At 32.7% G+C, this 17235-nt stretch overlaps 1 protein-coding gene across 4 annotated transcripts in view; it reads left to right on the forward strand.

Moving 5' to 3' along the window:
• The window catches only part of Snx14 (sorting nexin 14), a 93657-nt gene extending 77811 nt beyond the window's left edge, over window positions 1–15846 (forward strand). For all 4 annotated transcript variants that reach the window (XM_026410937.2, XM_026410951.2, XM_026410943.2 and 1 more), the window contains 8 exons: window positions 806–846; window positions 980–1099; window positions 4749–4872; window positions 5153–5317; window positions 5488–5583; window positions 13783–13874; window positions 14660–14716; window positions 15654–15846. In XM_026410937.2, coding sequence (XP_026266722.1) covers window positions 806–846; window positions 980–1099; window positions 4749–4872; window positions 5153–5317; window positions 5488–5583; window positions 13783–13874; window positions 14660–14716; window positions 15654–15692 — 734 coding nt within the window. In that variant the 3' untranslated portion in view covers window positions 15693–15846. The remainder of the gene's footprint in view (window positions 1–805; window positions 847–979; window positions 1100–4748; window positions 4873–5152; window positions 5318–5487; window positions 5584–13782; window positions 13875–14659; window positions 14717–15653) is intronic.
• The last annotated feature ends 1389 nt before the right edge of the window (window positions 15847–17235 follow it).

Consider the following 17235-nt stretch of genomic DNA (forward strand, 5'->3'; position numbering starts at 1 on the left):
TTGGATGTACCGAGTTTATAGAATCCAGTTGAAGAAGTTTTATAAGACAGGAAAGGCTAGGAGACAGGCAAGTATAAAAGATATAAATTTTACTTGATATCATATTGAGTAAATTATTCGACTTAATAATAATATGTACAAGAAGGAAACATGTAGAATAAAACCTATAATTTAAGGAATTTGGAAACATTCTATGAGGGTTTTTAAGGGGTAGGTTTCTACATTTTTAAAAATTATAACTACTGCCTGCTGTTGCCGTGCCTACTTTTTTCTAAATTGAGCTGAAGAAGTAATTTGGCAAACAGAATTTGAGTTGAAATTCTTAATCTGAAAATTTAGATTATGAGCTATTCAAATAGTTTAAATGTAGCGAATCTTAAAACTTTTTTGGCTTTTGACTAGCTTTTATATGTCTTTATAGATCATTATATAGTCATTGTTTAAAATCTTTTGAAAAAACCTTTTTTATGGAAATTTTCAAATATACACAAAAGTTAATTGTATAATGAACTCTTCACTCTACTTCAGCAGTTATCAACACTGGGCTTGTCCTATCTCTTCTGTCACCTCCCACTTCACTTAGATTATTTTTAAGTAAATTCCAAGTGTATCTGTACATAGTTCAGAATACCATATTTATTATAAATTTTTGTTGAATCTGAAATGGTCAATCATAAATACTCTTTACAGTTTTACTTTTTTCTTGGCTATTTGCTATTTGAAATTACTTAATGAAATATTCATTTAAGCAGTTCTAAAGTGTATTATGACTTCATAAAATTTAATGCTTTACTTTTAATTACAGGGAAAATTATAAAGTCTGTTCCTGGAAAACTGATGAAAGAGGTGAATAACTGATTTCTATGTATTTATAATATGATAGACATAAACACATGTAAACATTAATGAATTTTAATGGTTTATTTGATACTAAAAGTCATAATCTTTTCAATTTTCTGACAATGATCTGTCACCACAGAAAGGTCAGCATTTGGAACCTTTCATCTTGAATTTCATTAATTCTTGTGAATCTCCAAAACCTAAACCAAGTAGACCCGAACTGACCATTCTCAGCCCTACTTCAGAAAACAACAAGAAGGTATTGTATGTTGTGTTAAAGAACTGTTTAGTCGTGTCGCCAAGTCCATAATTGATGCGGGAGGGGACTATACAGGAGTGTGGCTACACAGAAGGATGATCATGGGGTTGTTACTTTACTAGCCTTAGTTCTTTTATCAATTTTGAAAATTCTCAGCTATTATCTCCATAGATATTGCCTTTTCCATAAGAGTCCCTCTCTATTTCCTTTTGGAACACTGATTTAATTCTCATTCTATTTTCCCTATCTTTTAATCTCTTTCTCTCATATTTACTGTCTCCCTTGTTTCCATGACTTTCTGGTTTATCTATATTTTCTGATCAGTCTCCAGCTATGTGTGTTCAGTGATGTCTGATACACTGTTTAAACTATCCAAACTAAAAAAAATTCTTGTTATTATGCTTTTATGCTTTTTTTTTTAATAATGAAAAAAATTTCCCCCAAGTCTACTATCTTTCTTTTTTCTTTTTTTGGAATTGAACATAGGAGCGCTCTACCACTGATCTATATCCCAGCCATTATATTTTTTTATTTCTTTTGGTGCCGGAGATTGAACCCAGGGACACTCAACCGATGAGCCACATCCCCAGCTCTATTTTGTATTTTATTTAGAGACAGGGTCTCATTGAGTTGCTTAGCACCTCACTGTTGCTGAGACTGGCTTTGAATTTACAGTCCTCCTTTCTCAGCCTCCCAAGCTTCTGAGAATACAGACATGTGCCACCATGCTTGGTGCATTTTATTTTTTATTTTGAGATAGGCTGTCACTAAGGTGGGCCTCAAACTTGAGATCCTCCTGCCTCAGCCTCCTGAGTAGCTGGGATTATAGAGGTATACTATCTCACTTGGATTCTACTATCTTTTTAAATAATGGTTTACTCTTATCTGCAGATAATTTCAAGCAAAACAGGAATTGGATCTAATCTCCTGCATTTTAAAACTCTGCTTAGTTTTAAAGGTTCTTGAGTAATAAGTGCATACATAGCACAGGACCACAGGGTGGGGAAGACCAGAGAAGGTAAACCTCTCTAATGACCTGGAGAATATAGTGGCTAAATACTTTTGGCCCATGTTAAGTTCATTTGTGGATTTTGCTTTGTCTGTGTCAATGTACATTTTGCTTTCTTCAGTTGTTCCTTTGTATCTATCTTTATGGAACATAAAAACTGTACTAAACATCATTATAAATTTTCAGACCTACTGTATTATTACTATTTTCTAATGAAGATGTTCAAGAGGAGAAATTTAGTTATAAGCCTTAATATTTTCCTCCCCTTTCCTTAAGCATTGTAAGTGGCTCTCAGAGTAAGTCTGATTTCCTTAGTAGTAGCTCTGTCTCCAAGAGACAGACACAAGTGCAGTTCATCTTAGTAGTATTTGTCTTCTGTCTCACAGTTATTATGAATATACACTGATGTTGAAACCTTAAATTGCTCAAAAAGATAAAATAGAGTCTTACGAAATCATTCTTTTTTAGGTGACCTTCACTATATATGCAAAGTGGTGGAATATTAAAGATTAATGGTTAGGATTACAGAGATCTAACGGTTAGGATTACAGAGGACTACTCAGGGGAAATGCAAGGAAATAGGATTTATACTGGAGTGTGAATTTTAGTGCACTCAGGATATATCTGCATAACAGTTTTTAAAAAGTTTTGTCAAACTTGAAATTTACTTTGCTTGGTGGCTTGTAAATGGACCCAAAGTTTAGGTAAAGGAATTTGGTATTGTGTAACAAATCATCATCTGGTATTTATACTCTTTGACCTCATGGCTCAAATGCTATTGATATGTCAAAAGAAAATTATTTTAATACAAGAGCCTTTAGTGTGTGAAGATGTTTATTGAAGTATTATTTATAGAAATTGGAAAATACATGAAAGTCTAACATTGCAGAAATGATTAATTATTTTGAGGAATTCAGGGAATATTTTGTAGCAGATAAATTAATACTATGCACAAAATAAAGCACCATAAAGACACTTGAGGGGCTGTGGCTGTGGCTCAGCGGTAGAGTGCTTGCTTCTCACGCGCGAGACCCTGGGTTTGATCCTCAGCACCATATAAAAATAAATAAGTGAAATGAAGGTATTATGTCCAACTACAACTAAAAAATTTTTTAAAAGACACTTGATATGGTACTAAATGAAAAAAAATAGGAAATACAGTTTTTGAACACCATTGATTACAACTGTATACATATAGGCTAGAAGGAAATATATAAAAGTTGTGGCATTAACTGAAGTGGTTTTTTTCCCTCTTTTCCAGACTTACTATACTATTACTTTGTAATGTGTATATATATATATATATATAAATGTGTGTGAGTGTGTGTGTGTGTGTGTATGACTGGGTGTATATATGTTTACATATATTAAAAATTTTAAAAGTAGAAGAGTAAGGGGACTGAATCAGCAGGGTGAGCCTTTTCATATTTCTTGAGTTGGGGAAATATGTCTTAAGCTTAAGCCTCTGGGTTAAGAATATCTGACACAAAAGCCAATAGATCTCTATTCTCATAAAACTTTTCTTGGAAGCTTTTTGAAAATTCCATCTTCAGATAAAACTGAATATACTTTCCTCTCTATGCTCCTATACTATATTTTTCTTATATTCCCTGTTTTATGCTTTATTTATTTCTTTTTTTTGAGATATTTTTAATATTTATTTTTTTTTTAGTTCTTGGAGGACACAACATCTTTGTTGGTATGTGGTGCTGAGGATCGAACCCAGGCCGCACGCATGCCAGGCGAGCGTGCTACCGCTTGAGCCACATCCCCAGCCCCTTATTTCTTGATTTGTTTCTATTAAATGTTAAATTTTGGATCTTTGAATTCCTAGTTCTTTGCAAGCTATCTAGTATGTAGAAAGTACATAATAAGTGTTTATTGAATAAATGTATGAATGATTAAATGCTTTTGTTAAAATTAGTTACCTCAGGTATATTGGATTATTATTATTGATAATGGACTTTTTGCATATTTTGGGAGTAAGTAGGGCTGAGACTTAGTTTTATTTCATCATTTTTACTATTAATATTTCCCCATATGTTGCTTTTTTTCACTTATTAGAAATTTCTTAGCAATGGATATTATTGTCTAAATAAACTTTGCTTAAAGCTAAATTTTCATTTCTACCCATTAATAAAAAATGATTTATAATCTTTAAATCATACTATTATTAAAATTAACTGTCAGTAATATATTTACTCATCTTTTTCCCAATAATTTTTATTGGTGCATTATAGTTGTACATTATAATGAGATTTGTTGTTCCATATTCATACATGCACATAATACTCATATAACAATACAATTTAGCCAGTGTCACTCCCCAGCATGTTTCTCCTCTCTCCCCATATACATCTTTATTAGTTACTTGATTCCTTTTGATATATAAAGACAAAGGAGTTTTTTTGTTTTTATAGCTAGTGAATTATCTTTTGTGTCTCAAGTGCATGTAGAGTTTTATGTAATATTTTGGAAGGAATTTGTTTTTTGTTTTTATATTGGGCATAAATCTATCTGATATTATTTTGATTGGAAAAGGTTTAAATACCTTTGTTCTATGTTACTTTAGCCTTAGTGATTATCATCAATAAATGTAATAAACTGAATCTCTCTTTATTATTTCAACTTTTTCTTTAGCTTTTCAATGATCTGTTTAAGAATAATGCAAACCGTGCTGAGAATACAGAAAGAAAACAAAATCAGAATTATTTTATGGAGGTGATGACTGTAGAAGGAGTGTATGATTACCTGATGTATGTAGGTAAGATCTAAGTGGTTTATGTTAAAACCATTTTCATTCATCTGTCTTGTTTTTTCTTGTGATGTAAATTAATGCTTTTGAATAATGACCCCTGTTTTAACTTACATTTTTATTGAAAATACTTTTATACAAATTCAGTGTAATTAATCTTGGCCATATTAAAGCTACTAGTGTTTACAAATAAAATAGTGATCATTGTTATTTGTATTTTCCATATTTAACAAGTTTCAGAATATCCATTTCTCTTGAACAACAAGATATTTCAATTGATTTTTCTCAGGACGAGTGGTTTTCCAAGTTCCTGACTGGCTTCATCATCTCTTAATGGGAACTCGAATCCTCTTTAAAAACACTCTGGAAGTGTATACTGATTACTATCTTCAGTGTAAACTAGAACAACTATTTCAGGAACACCGTTTAGTTTCACTCATAACACTTTTCAGAGGTTTGTATTTTATCATGTCTTTATTTTATGTTTGTTTACTTGATGATTTTATTTGGATCTGAAAGAGTAAGAAGTCTTGTTTTTCTTTGATTTGTTGGCATTTCTATGAGGAAATGCTTTGGGTATACATAGGTAAAAATTTCATAAATATTTGTTTCTACTCTTTTTAGATGCTATATTCTGTGAAAACACTGAACCTCGCTCTCTCCAAGATAAGCAAAAAGGAGCAAAACAGACTTTTGAAGAAATGATGAATTACATTCCAGGTGTAATATTTAAGTAACTTAATTTCACACAGATTAGTACTCCTTTGAGGTCACCATGTATGGTAATTATTGAAGCTAACTTTTACTGTGAGTTTTTCTTTTAGAAATAGAAGGATCAATTAAAATTAACTCACTAAATGCAATCTGTTTTTCTGGTGATACTACTAAGAACTTTAAGACAAGGCTATTCCTACTCCTACAATATAGGCATATTTTTTCAACAATAACTTATTGAACCGATCAAAGTGGTACATCGTGTGACTATTAGAGTCCAGCTGTACACTAATACAATGAGAAAAGCTGTAATAGTGTACATGACTAAAGGATAAGAATTCATTCATTCATTCCAAATTTACTGAGCACCTTCCATGTTCCAGGCACAGTGCAGAGTACAAAAGATATAAAAAATGTACTTGAAGCTGGGTGGTGTGGTGTACACCTATAATCCCAGCAACTTGGGAGGTTGAGGCAGGAGGATCTTGTTCAAAACTAGCCTCAGCAATTTAGCAAGGCCTCAAGCAATTTAGTGAGACCGTCTCATAATAAAATATAATAAGGGTTGGGGATATGGCTCAGTGGTTAAGTACCCTTGGGTTCAATCCCTGGTACCAAAAAAAAAAAAAAAAAGAAGTACTTGAATAGCTCAGTCTAGTAGGAAGATATTTAGGTAAAACACACAGGTAGGCACATTGAAGTTACCGAGGTATCACTAAGCAGGAAGATGGTCACCTCTCTTGTAAAGTTGGTAGATTTGGACCACTAAATAAATGAAAGAGAAAAGGGAGAAAGGGAGGCATGGAAGAAGGAAAGAAATATTTCAAGCAGTAATGACTGGGAATTTCCCAAAATTAATGTGTAATACCAAACCTTAGAATAAAGAAGTTCAGGAAAATACTACGTAGGATAAATACCAAAAACGAACAAACAAAATCAACACATTGGTTCATCATTTCTAAACTATAAAAAATCACAGGATGAAAAAAGTCCTGACTCTCACATAGGGTCAAATGATAGTTTAGGGGTGGAAGACTTTCTGGGAATCGGACAAAAGGTGTGGAAAAAGCCTGTCCTAACAAACTCACATACCATGCTACATCTAGTTTCAGAGTGGGTCCCAGACACACCCTTGGCAGCCCCACCAGGACCTGAAGGAACATACACTCACACAAAAAAGTCCTGAGTGAAGCCACAAAGATAAAAACACCTTACCTATAGAGAAGCAAATTTGAGTTTTCCTCAGAAACCACACAAACAAGGAGGGAGTAGTGTGAAATATTTAAAATGTTAAGAAAAAAAAATCAACCTATATGATGATTACACTACTAATAAAAAATTATAATGCACCAATAAAAAATAAAAAAGGAAATTATTCTAAAAAAAGGCTCAGGAGTAACTACATTAATTTCAGATAGAGCAAATTTATCATTGATAAGAAAGATATTACATAATGATAAAGGGGTTAGTTTTCATACATAACATGTATGTACCTAACAACAGAGCATCAAACTGTAAAGCAAAAACTGGTAGAATTATAGGAAGATACAGATGAATCCATTACTACAGTTAGTGAATTAAATACTCCTCCATCAAAAGTATGCATACGCAGTCAGCAGAAAATCAGGATGGTGATGTTGAGTTCAACTAGTTGGTGGGGATGGGGATATCCATCAACTGGATATTATCTTTTGACTGCTTCATTTAAGAATAGTAGCCAGGCATGGGGCACATGCCTGTAATCCCAGCGATTTGGGAGGCTGAGACAGGAAGATCACAAGTTGAAAGCCAGCCTCGGCAACTTATGAACCCCCAAGCAACTTAGTGAGATCCTGTATCAAAAAATTAAAAGGGTTGGGATGTAGCTTAGTGGTTAAGCACTCCTGGGTTCAATCCCCAGTACCAAAAAAAGAAAAAAGAAAAAATGAATTGTAGAATACATATTCTTCTCAAGTGTACTTTGAATAGTCATTAAGATAGATTACATTCTGAGGCATAAAACATACCTTAACAAAGAGAAAAGAATGGAAATTTTATGATGTCTGTCCATAGGCCACATGGAATTAAATATAAATCAGTAACAGAAAGATAGCTGGAAAGTCCCAAAGTACCTAGAGACTAAGCCACACATGAGGTAAAGAAGAAATTTCTAGAAAACATAATAAATACTTTATACCAAATGAAAAAAACACGGTGTATCAAAATTTTGTCAGATGACGCAAAAGTGCTGCATGTGTATATTAGAAAAGAAGAAAGATCTAAATTTAATCATCCAAGTTTCTACCTTAGAATGCCAGAAGAGCACATTAAATCTAAGATAAGCAGAAGAAAAGAAATAATAAAAATTAGAGCACAAATCAAGAACATTGAAAGCAGGAAATCAGTAGAGAAAATTAATGAAACCAAAAGCTGGTTCTTTGAAAAAAAATCAATAAAATTGATAAGCCTCTAGGCAGACTAAGAAAAAAAGAAAAGATATTAATTAGAAATGAAAGAAATGACATCACTACAGATCCCATGGACACGAAAGGATAATAAAGGAATACTCTGAACAGCTCTGTACCCACAAATTTGATAATCCAGTGGAATGGAACAATACATTGAAAGACACGATATGCCAAAGAGCATAAGAAAAAAACAGATAATCTGAATGTCTATATCTATTACAGAAATTTTCAGTAATCAATGAAATTTAAAACTGAAAGTACAGATCCACATGGGTTCACTCATGCATTCTATGAGAGAATTAAAGAAGAAATTGTATAAATTTTCTATAATGTTTAGTGAAAGAAACAGGAAAAATTTTTCAGCTCATTCTGTGAAGTATATTACAGACCAATATCACTAATGAACATAGATGCAAAAATTCAATAAAATATTAGCAAATCAAATTGACGAGTGTATTAAAATAACTACACCATGATGAAGTGAGATTTATCCCAAATATTTAAGACTTTCAACATTTGAAAATTGTTAATGCACTGGATATGGTGTGTAATCCCAATGACTCGGGATGCTGAGGCAGAAGGATTGCAAGTTTGAGGTCAGCCTCAGCAAATTAGCAAGGTCTCAAGCAACTAATTGAGACCCTGTCTCAAAATTAAAAATTAAAAGGACTTGGGGATGTAGCTTAGTGGTAAAGTGCTTCTGGGTTCAATCCCTAGTCCAAAAAAAAAAAGTCATTAATATAAATTATATAATTAATGGGCTAAAGAAGAACTACTTGCTGCTATCAATAGATGCAGACAAAGTATTTGACAAAATCCAGCACCCATACATGATAAAAAACTCTTAGTAAACTAGGAATAGGTTGATAAAGAATAGCTACCAAAAAACCCCTACAGTTAACATCATACATAATAGTACAAAACATCAAAGATTTCTTTCTAAGACCAGGAATAAAGCAAAGATGTCCTCTCTTACCCCTGTTTTCCAACATCATTCTGGAAATCTTTGCTAATATAAAAAGAAAAGGAAGTTTGTGAAAGAAGAAATAAACTGCCAGTGTTCCCAGATGACATCATTTGTGAAGAAAATCTGAAAGAGTTAACAAAAAAACTGAATGGAGCTAATGATTAATCACAGCAGGGTTGCAGCATATAAAGTTAGTACATGAAAGTCAATCACTTTCCTGTATACCAGCAATGAACCAGTACAATTTGAAATTTAAAATAATTCCATTTACTTAGTAATCCCCCAAAATGAAATATTTAGGTATATATCTAATATATACATACAAGATCTATATCAGGAAAACTATAAAACTCTGATGAAACCAAGAATTTAAATACATGGAGAGATTTTTTCATGTTAGGGTAGGAAGACTCAATATTGTGAACACATTAGTTCTTCTCCACTCGACCTTTAGATTAATTCTAGTAAAAGCCCAGCAAGTTGTATTATTTTTAAAGTTTATATGAAGAGCAAAAGACCCAGAATGACAGAGAAGAACAGAGGGTCGATATTACTTTACTTTAAGACATTCTATAAAACTGTAGTAATAAAGGTAGTATTGTATTGTTGAAAGAATAGACAAATAGATCAATGAAACCAAATAGAGAGCCTAGAAATAAACCCACATAAAAATAATGTGAACTGATATTTGACAAAGGAGAAGGATACAATGGAGAAAAGATGGTTTTTACAACAAATGATGCTAGAACAACTGGGCATCCACATGCAAAATAAAACAACTAAAAAGAAAAACACAGACCAAATGTCCCTCACAAAAATTAACTCATGGTCAACACTCCAACATATACGCATAGGCAATGACTTTCCCAGTAGAACCCCAGAAACTCAGAAAATAATGTCAAGAGTTAATATGTGGGTGGCATCAAATTAAAAAGCTTCTGTACAGTAAAGGAAACAATTAAGAATGTGAAGAGAATTTAAAGAATGTGAGAAAATCTTTGGGTAGCTACTTTTTGACAGAGGATTAATATCTAGTATATATAAAGAACTCAAGAAAATGCCCCAAACACACACACACACACACACACACCCACACACACACAGAAAAACCCAACTAATAAATGGGCAAATGAACTAAACAAACACTTCTCAAAACAAGAAATACAGATGTCCAAAAACATATGAAAAAAAGTTCAACATCTCTAAACAGGGAAATACAAATCAAAACTACACTGATATTTTTTCTCATTCTTATCAGAATTACAACTATCAAGAATACAAACAATAATAAATACTGGAAAGGATGTGGAGAAAAAGGGACATTTATATTGTTGGTGGGATTGTAAATTAGTGCAATCACTATAGAATTCAGTATGGAGATTCTTCAAAAGACTAGGAATGAAACCACCATCTGACCCAGCTATTCCACTCCTTGGTATTTATCCTAAAGAATCAAATTCATTGTGCTATAGTGATACATGTATACCCATGTTTATAGCAGCACAATTTACAGTAGCCAAACTGGAACCAACCCAGGTGACCGTCAATGGATGAATAGATAAGAAAATGTGGTATATATACTCAGTGGAGTTTTATTCAATTATAGAGAAAATGATACATCATTTGCAGGAAAATGGATAGAACCTGAGAACATTATGTCAAATGAAATAATCCAAATGTTTTCTCTCAAATGTGGGAGCTGTAGAGCAAGGTGGTGGGGGGGTTATCAGTAGAAGAAAGGGACCAAGGGGAGGGGGAAGGAGAGGGAGGGAAAAGGGAGATACTAGGGAATGATATTGACCAAATTATATTGTTATATTGTATGAATGTATGAATATGTAACAATAAATTCTACCATTATGTACAACTATAATGCACCAATAAAAATATGGAAAGAATGTAATCTATTATAGACTTAACTATAAAAATCAAAACTATTGACACTCATTGAAGATGAGAGAAGATTTGGGTTTGCAGATAACATTTTAGTGGCAACACCAAAGGCATGAACCATGAATGAAAGAAACAATAAACTACATTGAAATAAAAAATCTTGCTCTGTGAAAAACACTGTCAAGAGTTTTTGAATAGACGTGCCACAGAGTGGGAGAAAATATTTGTCAAATATGAACTGTTTATATATATATATAAATAAAGAAATCCTAAAACTCAATAATAACAACACAACCTGATTAAAAATTTGGCCAGATAATTTAACAGGTATCTCAACAAAGAAGATACACAAATGATTCATAGGTATATGAAATGATGCTACATATTATATGTCATCAGCCAAATGCAGATTAAAACAACAATGAAATACCAGTACACACCTATTAAAATGCCCCAAATCCAGAACATTGACAACAATAAATGCTATTGAGAATATGGAGCAACAGGAATTCTCATTTATTGCTGGTGGGAATGCAAAATGGTATAAGACATTGTTGGAAGACAGTTTGGTAGTTTTGTTTCGATTCAAAAATTGTGTACCTCAGTGAGTTGAAAATTCTGTCCACACAAAAACCTGCACATAAATATTTATAACAATTTTATAAACAATTTGCGAAATTTAGAAGCAACAAAGATGTCCTTCAGTAAGTGAATGGATAAATAAACTGTGGTACATTCAGATAATGGAATATTATTCAGTGCTACAAAGAAATGAGTTATTAAGCCATGAAAAAACCTGGAGGAACCTAAATGCCTATCACTAAGTGAAAGAAGCCAATCTGAAAAGCTATATGCTATATGATTCCAACTATACAGCAATCTGCAAAAGGCAAAACTAAGGAGATAGTAATAAGAAAATGGTGGAGGGGAGGAGTGAATATGTACAATGTAGGTAATTATTAAGGCAATGGAACTACTCTGTATGATACTATAGTGGGGTTTATGTCATTATACATTTGTCTAAACTCACAGCATGTACAACACCAAAAGTAAATCCTGATGTGAATTATGAACTGTGGATGATAATGATTTGTCTGTATAGGTTCATTGATGGTGACAAATTTATCACTCTTTGGATGTTGATAAAGAGGGAGACAATGCATATGTGGGAGCAGGAGGTATAGGGGATGTCCCTGTACCTTCAACTCAGTTTTGCTGTGAAACCAAAACTTCTAAAAAGTAAAGTCTATTAGAAAAGGGATGGGGAAGGAGAAAGTGAAACCTTGGAAGAATTTTCAACATTGAAAATTTTCAACATTGAAAAATTAGTCTTGGAATAGTTCTGCTGCTCCTTGTGAAGATCATTATGGGGTCTAAATGTAAAAGTGAATGTAAATTGGTTTAGAATAAGTCTTGTGTAGGTAAATGAGATAATTTCTTACCTTTTTGAAGTAATACAGTGACCTTTAGTCTTTATGCTTCTGGTAGTCTCAGTTTTGGTATTTAGGAAAGTGGAATGACAGTAAATATACTAATTTGTTATTTGCTGAGGCACAGATTTAAATCACATCTACTTTATGAGTTCTGTTTGGGAAAGGGTGTCTTAGTTCATGAATAAGCATGCCTTTTTGTCATCATCTTTTACTCATCTCTTACTTAGTGATACCTGAAAGGTCTAATGGGACCTCTTATATTAATCTTTTAGCTTCATGCATATTAATTGGGAAATTCTGTGTAGTATTGGTGAATTTGAGGATTAACAGAGATTTATATTGGGCCATTTATCTTCAAAATGTCAAGAATGTATTACATTCATTGTAAATTGAATTTGAGCCTTTGCCTCTTAAGGTTTGATTTACCTCTTAAAACTGAGCGTAAAGTGAGAGTTTCCCACCAAGAGTTTAGTTGCTATGTGGTAGAAGGGCAAATGTTTGACCACCTTGTTTACCTAACAGTAATTTTCTTTTTCTCTTTGGGAAAAACATTCAGTGGATATTTTAAGAAGCAGTGACTCTTTTTGATAACAGCAATGATATGAGTAGTATATGACAGCAATCCACCCAGACACAAATCTGAACTTATTGTGCCATAAAATTAGTATGTAAACATTTGTAGCATTCCCCAAAATGATTGGTCTGTAAGATGGTCAATAGTAATATATGACAATGTACAGAAATAAGTTGGTCATATTTGATGATAAAAGTCTACCTTAAAAATTAAATTAGTCTGGGTTTGGTGTTGCATGCCTGTAATCCAAGGCACTTGGGACTCTGAGAAAGGAGGATCAAAAGTTCAAGGCCAGCTTGAACTTGACCCTATCTCAAAATTAAATATTAAAAATGGCTGAGGGTATGTTTTAGTGGTAAAATGCTCCTAGTTTAATCCACAGTACTGAAAAAAAATCTTTTTGATCTGATATTAAGAACACTGAAAATATATAGAACATAGAAGGCATCCTCTCCACTATGTAAAAGTGGGCTTTTATTTCACTTAGGTTTAATCCTCACAGACATTCTTCTGTACACATACAGAAATACAAACACCATTTTAGAGTTTAAATTTCTTGCTTTACCCTAGTGGGATAATACAACATACATTTTCCAGCTCTCTTTTATCATTTAATATTAGTAGATTTATGTCCTATGATATTCCTCAGAGCTTGTAGTATGCTTTGTTCATTGGCATATGAACAGTCTCCAAAGTGAGATGCAGGATACTGCATTTCTCAATTTGATCATAAAACTTTTTTCACAAGTCTCTTGCAGAAACACTGGTTTGGGAAATAGGATTTGTACTCTTTTCACAATATCTGGGGAAAAGGGGTAGGGATTCTGCTTTAGGATGAAGTTAATGATGAGTTGCTTATAAAATTGTTTTTTATGTGACTTTCTTGTTTAGATCTGATAGTCAAGTGTATTGGTGAAGAAACCAAGTATGAGAGCATCAGGCTTCTGTTTGATGGTTTACAGCAGCCAGTACTCAACAAACAGGTAAAAGTCATTAAAGCCAGTTGAAAAGCATTGGTTAGGTTTGCTGACTGACCCAATAGGGTGTCTGCTATATGATTAACTGTGTGACATTATACTAAATCAAGGCAATGTAATTTAATTATTCATAGATAGAAAAGTAGTTTTTTGTTTGTTTTATGGATATTGGGGATTGAACTCAGGGGCACTTGATCACTGAGCCACATCCCCAGTATATTTTTTGTATTTTATTTAGAGACAGAGTCTCACCAAGTTGCTTAGTGCTTCACTTTTGCTGAGGCTGGCTTTGAACTCCCAGTCCTCCTGCCTCAGCCTCCCAAGCCGCTGGGATTACAGGCGTGCACTATTGTGACTGGCAGAAAAGTGTTTTATTTGTATTAATCCTTCTTTGATGATTACCTTTTTTTTTCCTTGGTGACATAAATTTAAAATGTATATTCATTGTAGAAAATATGAAATATATAGAAAATTCATGAAATAAAAAATTTAAAATTAGTAATTCTAAAATTAGAGTCACATAGAGTAACCACACTTAACATTTTATGTATGTAGTCTAATACATTTTATGGAGATCTTCATACACTTACAGTTTAATATCTGTTTGTTTATTTAAAATTGACATAAATTTTTTAAAAAAATATTTAACATAAAAAATGGGTCAGGCATAGTAATAAAACATTCACATTCAAATGTATACCTACCATGCATTTTAAGAATGGAACATTATTAGTACAGTCTAAGCTTTTGTACCTATTTTACATTGTCAATCCTATTTTTTTATGCTCTAGCTTACTTATGTTTTATTGGACATTGTGATACAGGAACTGTTTCCAGAGCTCAATAAGGTAATTGAAAGCTATAATGTTATTTGTTATTCTCTTAATGGTGTATTCACATTTATTTTAGTTTGGGACACAAAAGTTATGGAAACCCTCATGACTGTGACATTTAAAAATTGAACAACCTCAAAAAAATGGCTCTTTATAGTTTCTTTATTCAACATGCCCAAGAATGGAGTGAATATGAGGTGACAGGGACTGAATGGCCAGACTACATCCCTTCTTAATTACAAGCAGAAAAGAGACCTTTTATGGTCTTCTCAAAGGAAGATGTGAGTTTAAGTCTTAGCATTAGAATCCATTCTAATGCTTCATCCAAGCTCTTTAAATTGTCATCTGCTACATTTTATGCTGTGCAAGTTAAAGACTTAAATATTTTTTGAAGCAGTTGAGTTTACAAAACCAAGAGCAAAAATGAATTGGAATTAGAGTGTGGTAATTTATTATTATATTTAGTCTTGAGTATTTCAGTCTTAGAAAAAAGGTTTAAGCCATTATTTTCTACTATTTTTTGACTACATCCTTTGGGTGAAAAGGTTATTATTTAACGTGAGGATATTATAATGAAATATTACTTTTGTAGAGTAGGCAAAATGAAATTTGGACTATTTATTAATCATAAGCTTTCAAATTATAATAATATTAAATGTATTTTTAAGAAAAGAACAGCAGTTATGAGCATTTTATGTTTGATTGCATTAGAATCACTACCAGGAAGCCATCACCTCTGAGATTTTGTCATGTTTGTTGCCACTTTCTCCTAAGACATAGATTTTTTGTGCTGCATATTTCAGCAGATTTCTTTTGGTTTTCTGTGTATGTGTGTTTTAGGTTAGAATTTTAATATACTGTTAGACAGTTGTTTAATTTAATGCATTGTTAGGAAATTCACAAATAAACCCTATCCTTTTGTCTTCTATTAAATGGACTTATTTTTCTGTAGGTACAAAAGGAAGTTACCTCCATGACGTCCTGGATGTAAACATTTGTATTTGGTGTAGAATATCCAGTTAAAATTTCTCCTATGCTAGTATAATAGCAATGTGCTTTTTGCTTTTACTTTTGTATATTTTTGTATATATCATGTACTTCAGTGTCTGAAATTTTGATTATTTTTTTGTTTTAATAAAGACTAACACAGACTTAATAATGATTAAAAGTGATTGGTTTTCATAGCTTTTCATTTTGTGTCTGTTATCTAAATTTTTTAGAACACGTCACTTACTGCCTTCCCTGCCCCTCCCCCTGCTGGGAATTGAACTCAAAGCCTTTCTCATACTAGGGGAGCACTCTACCAACTGTGCTACATCTGCAGCCTCACTTATCATTTTTTAAAAGAGACAATTCATAATCTCTTTAGGGCAAACAACAAAAACTGATAATCTTTTGTGTTGTATCACTTTGAAAATAATTATGTTTAGTGTGGAGAAACAGGTAAGATATGACTAGTTTCTAATTTATAGTGTTAATACATTTTAGTAGATTTGTTTTTTTCTTCTCTCTGCCCCACATAGTTAACTATGTGTCTGTAAATAAAACTATTCCACATAGTTAACTATGTGTCTGTAAATAAAACTCCTGTATGAGTTTTTCATAACATAGAAGTTCTTCATGTTCTTGCTGGGTGACTGGCAAGTGATGGCCTTATATACTTGCAGCTGTTTGTGATTTTGCCCTGAAGTGTATGTTAACTATCTTCTAAAAGTTGTTGTATCATTTAGGCAAGTAGGTTTTAGGTTTATGTTGTTTATTATCACTTCAAAAAAAATATAGAATTAACTGTATTTCTTGAGCAAAGTTAGTCTAAAAGGTTATTCAATTTTATTTATTTATTTTTATTCTAATTTGTTATATATGACAGCAGAATGCATTACAGATCATATTACACATATAGAGCACAATTTTTCAGATTTCTGATTGTATACAATGTATATTCACACCATTTGTGTCTTCATACATATACTTAGGGTAATGATATCCATCTCATTCCACCATCTTTTCTAACCCCATGCCCCCTCCCTTCCCCTTTCACCCCTCTGCCCTATCTAGAGTTCATGTAACCTCCCTTGCTCCCCCTCCCAACCCCACTATGAATCAGCCTCCTTATATCAGAGAAAACATTCAGCATTTGGATTTTTTGGATTGGCTAACTTCACTTAGCATTATATTCTCCAACTCCATTTATTTACCTGCAAATGCCATGATTTTATTCTCTTTTATTGCTGAGTAATATTCCATTGTGTATATATATCACATTTTTTTTATCCATTCATTTACTGAAGGGCATCTAGGTTGGTTCCACAGTTTAGCTATTGTGAATTGTGCTGTAGTAAACATTGATGTGGCTGTGTCCCTCTACTATGCTGTATGGGTATAGACCAAGAAAAAGCAGTCATGAAATTCATCTGGAAAAATTAAGAGACCCAGAATAGCTAAGGCAATGCTTAGCAAGAAGAGTGAAGCAGGTGACATCACTGTAGCAGACCTTAAACTATACTACAGAGCAATAGTAACAAAAACAGCAT

This window comes from Urocitellus parryii, chromosome 8, assembly GCF_045843805.1.
Source record: "Urocitellus parryii isolate mUroPar1 chromosome 8, mUroPar1.hap1, whole genome shotgun sequence".
Lineage (NCBI taxonomy): Eukaryota > Metazoa > Chordata > Mammalia > Rodentia > Sciuridae > Urocitellus > Urocitellus parryii.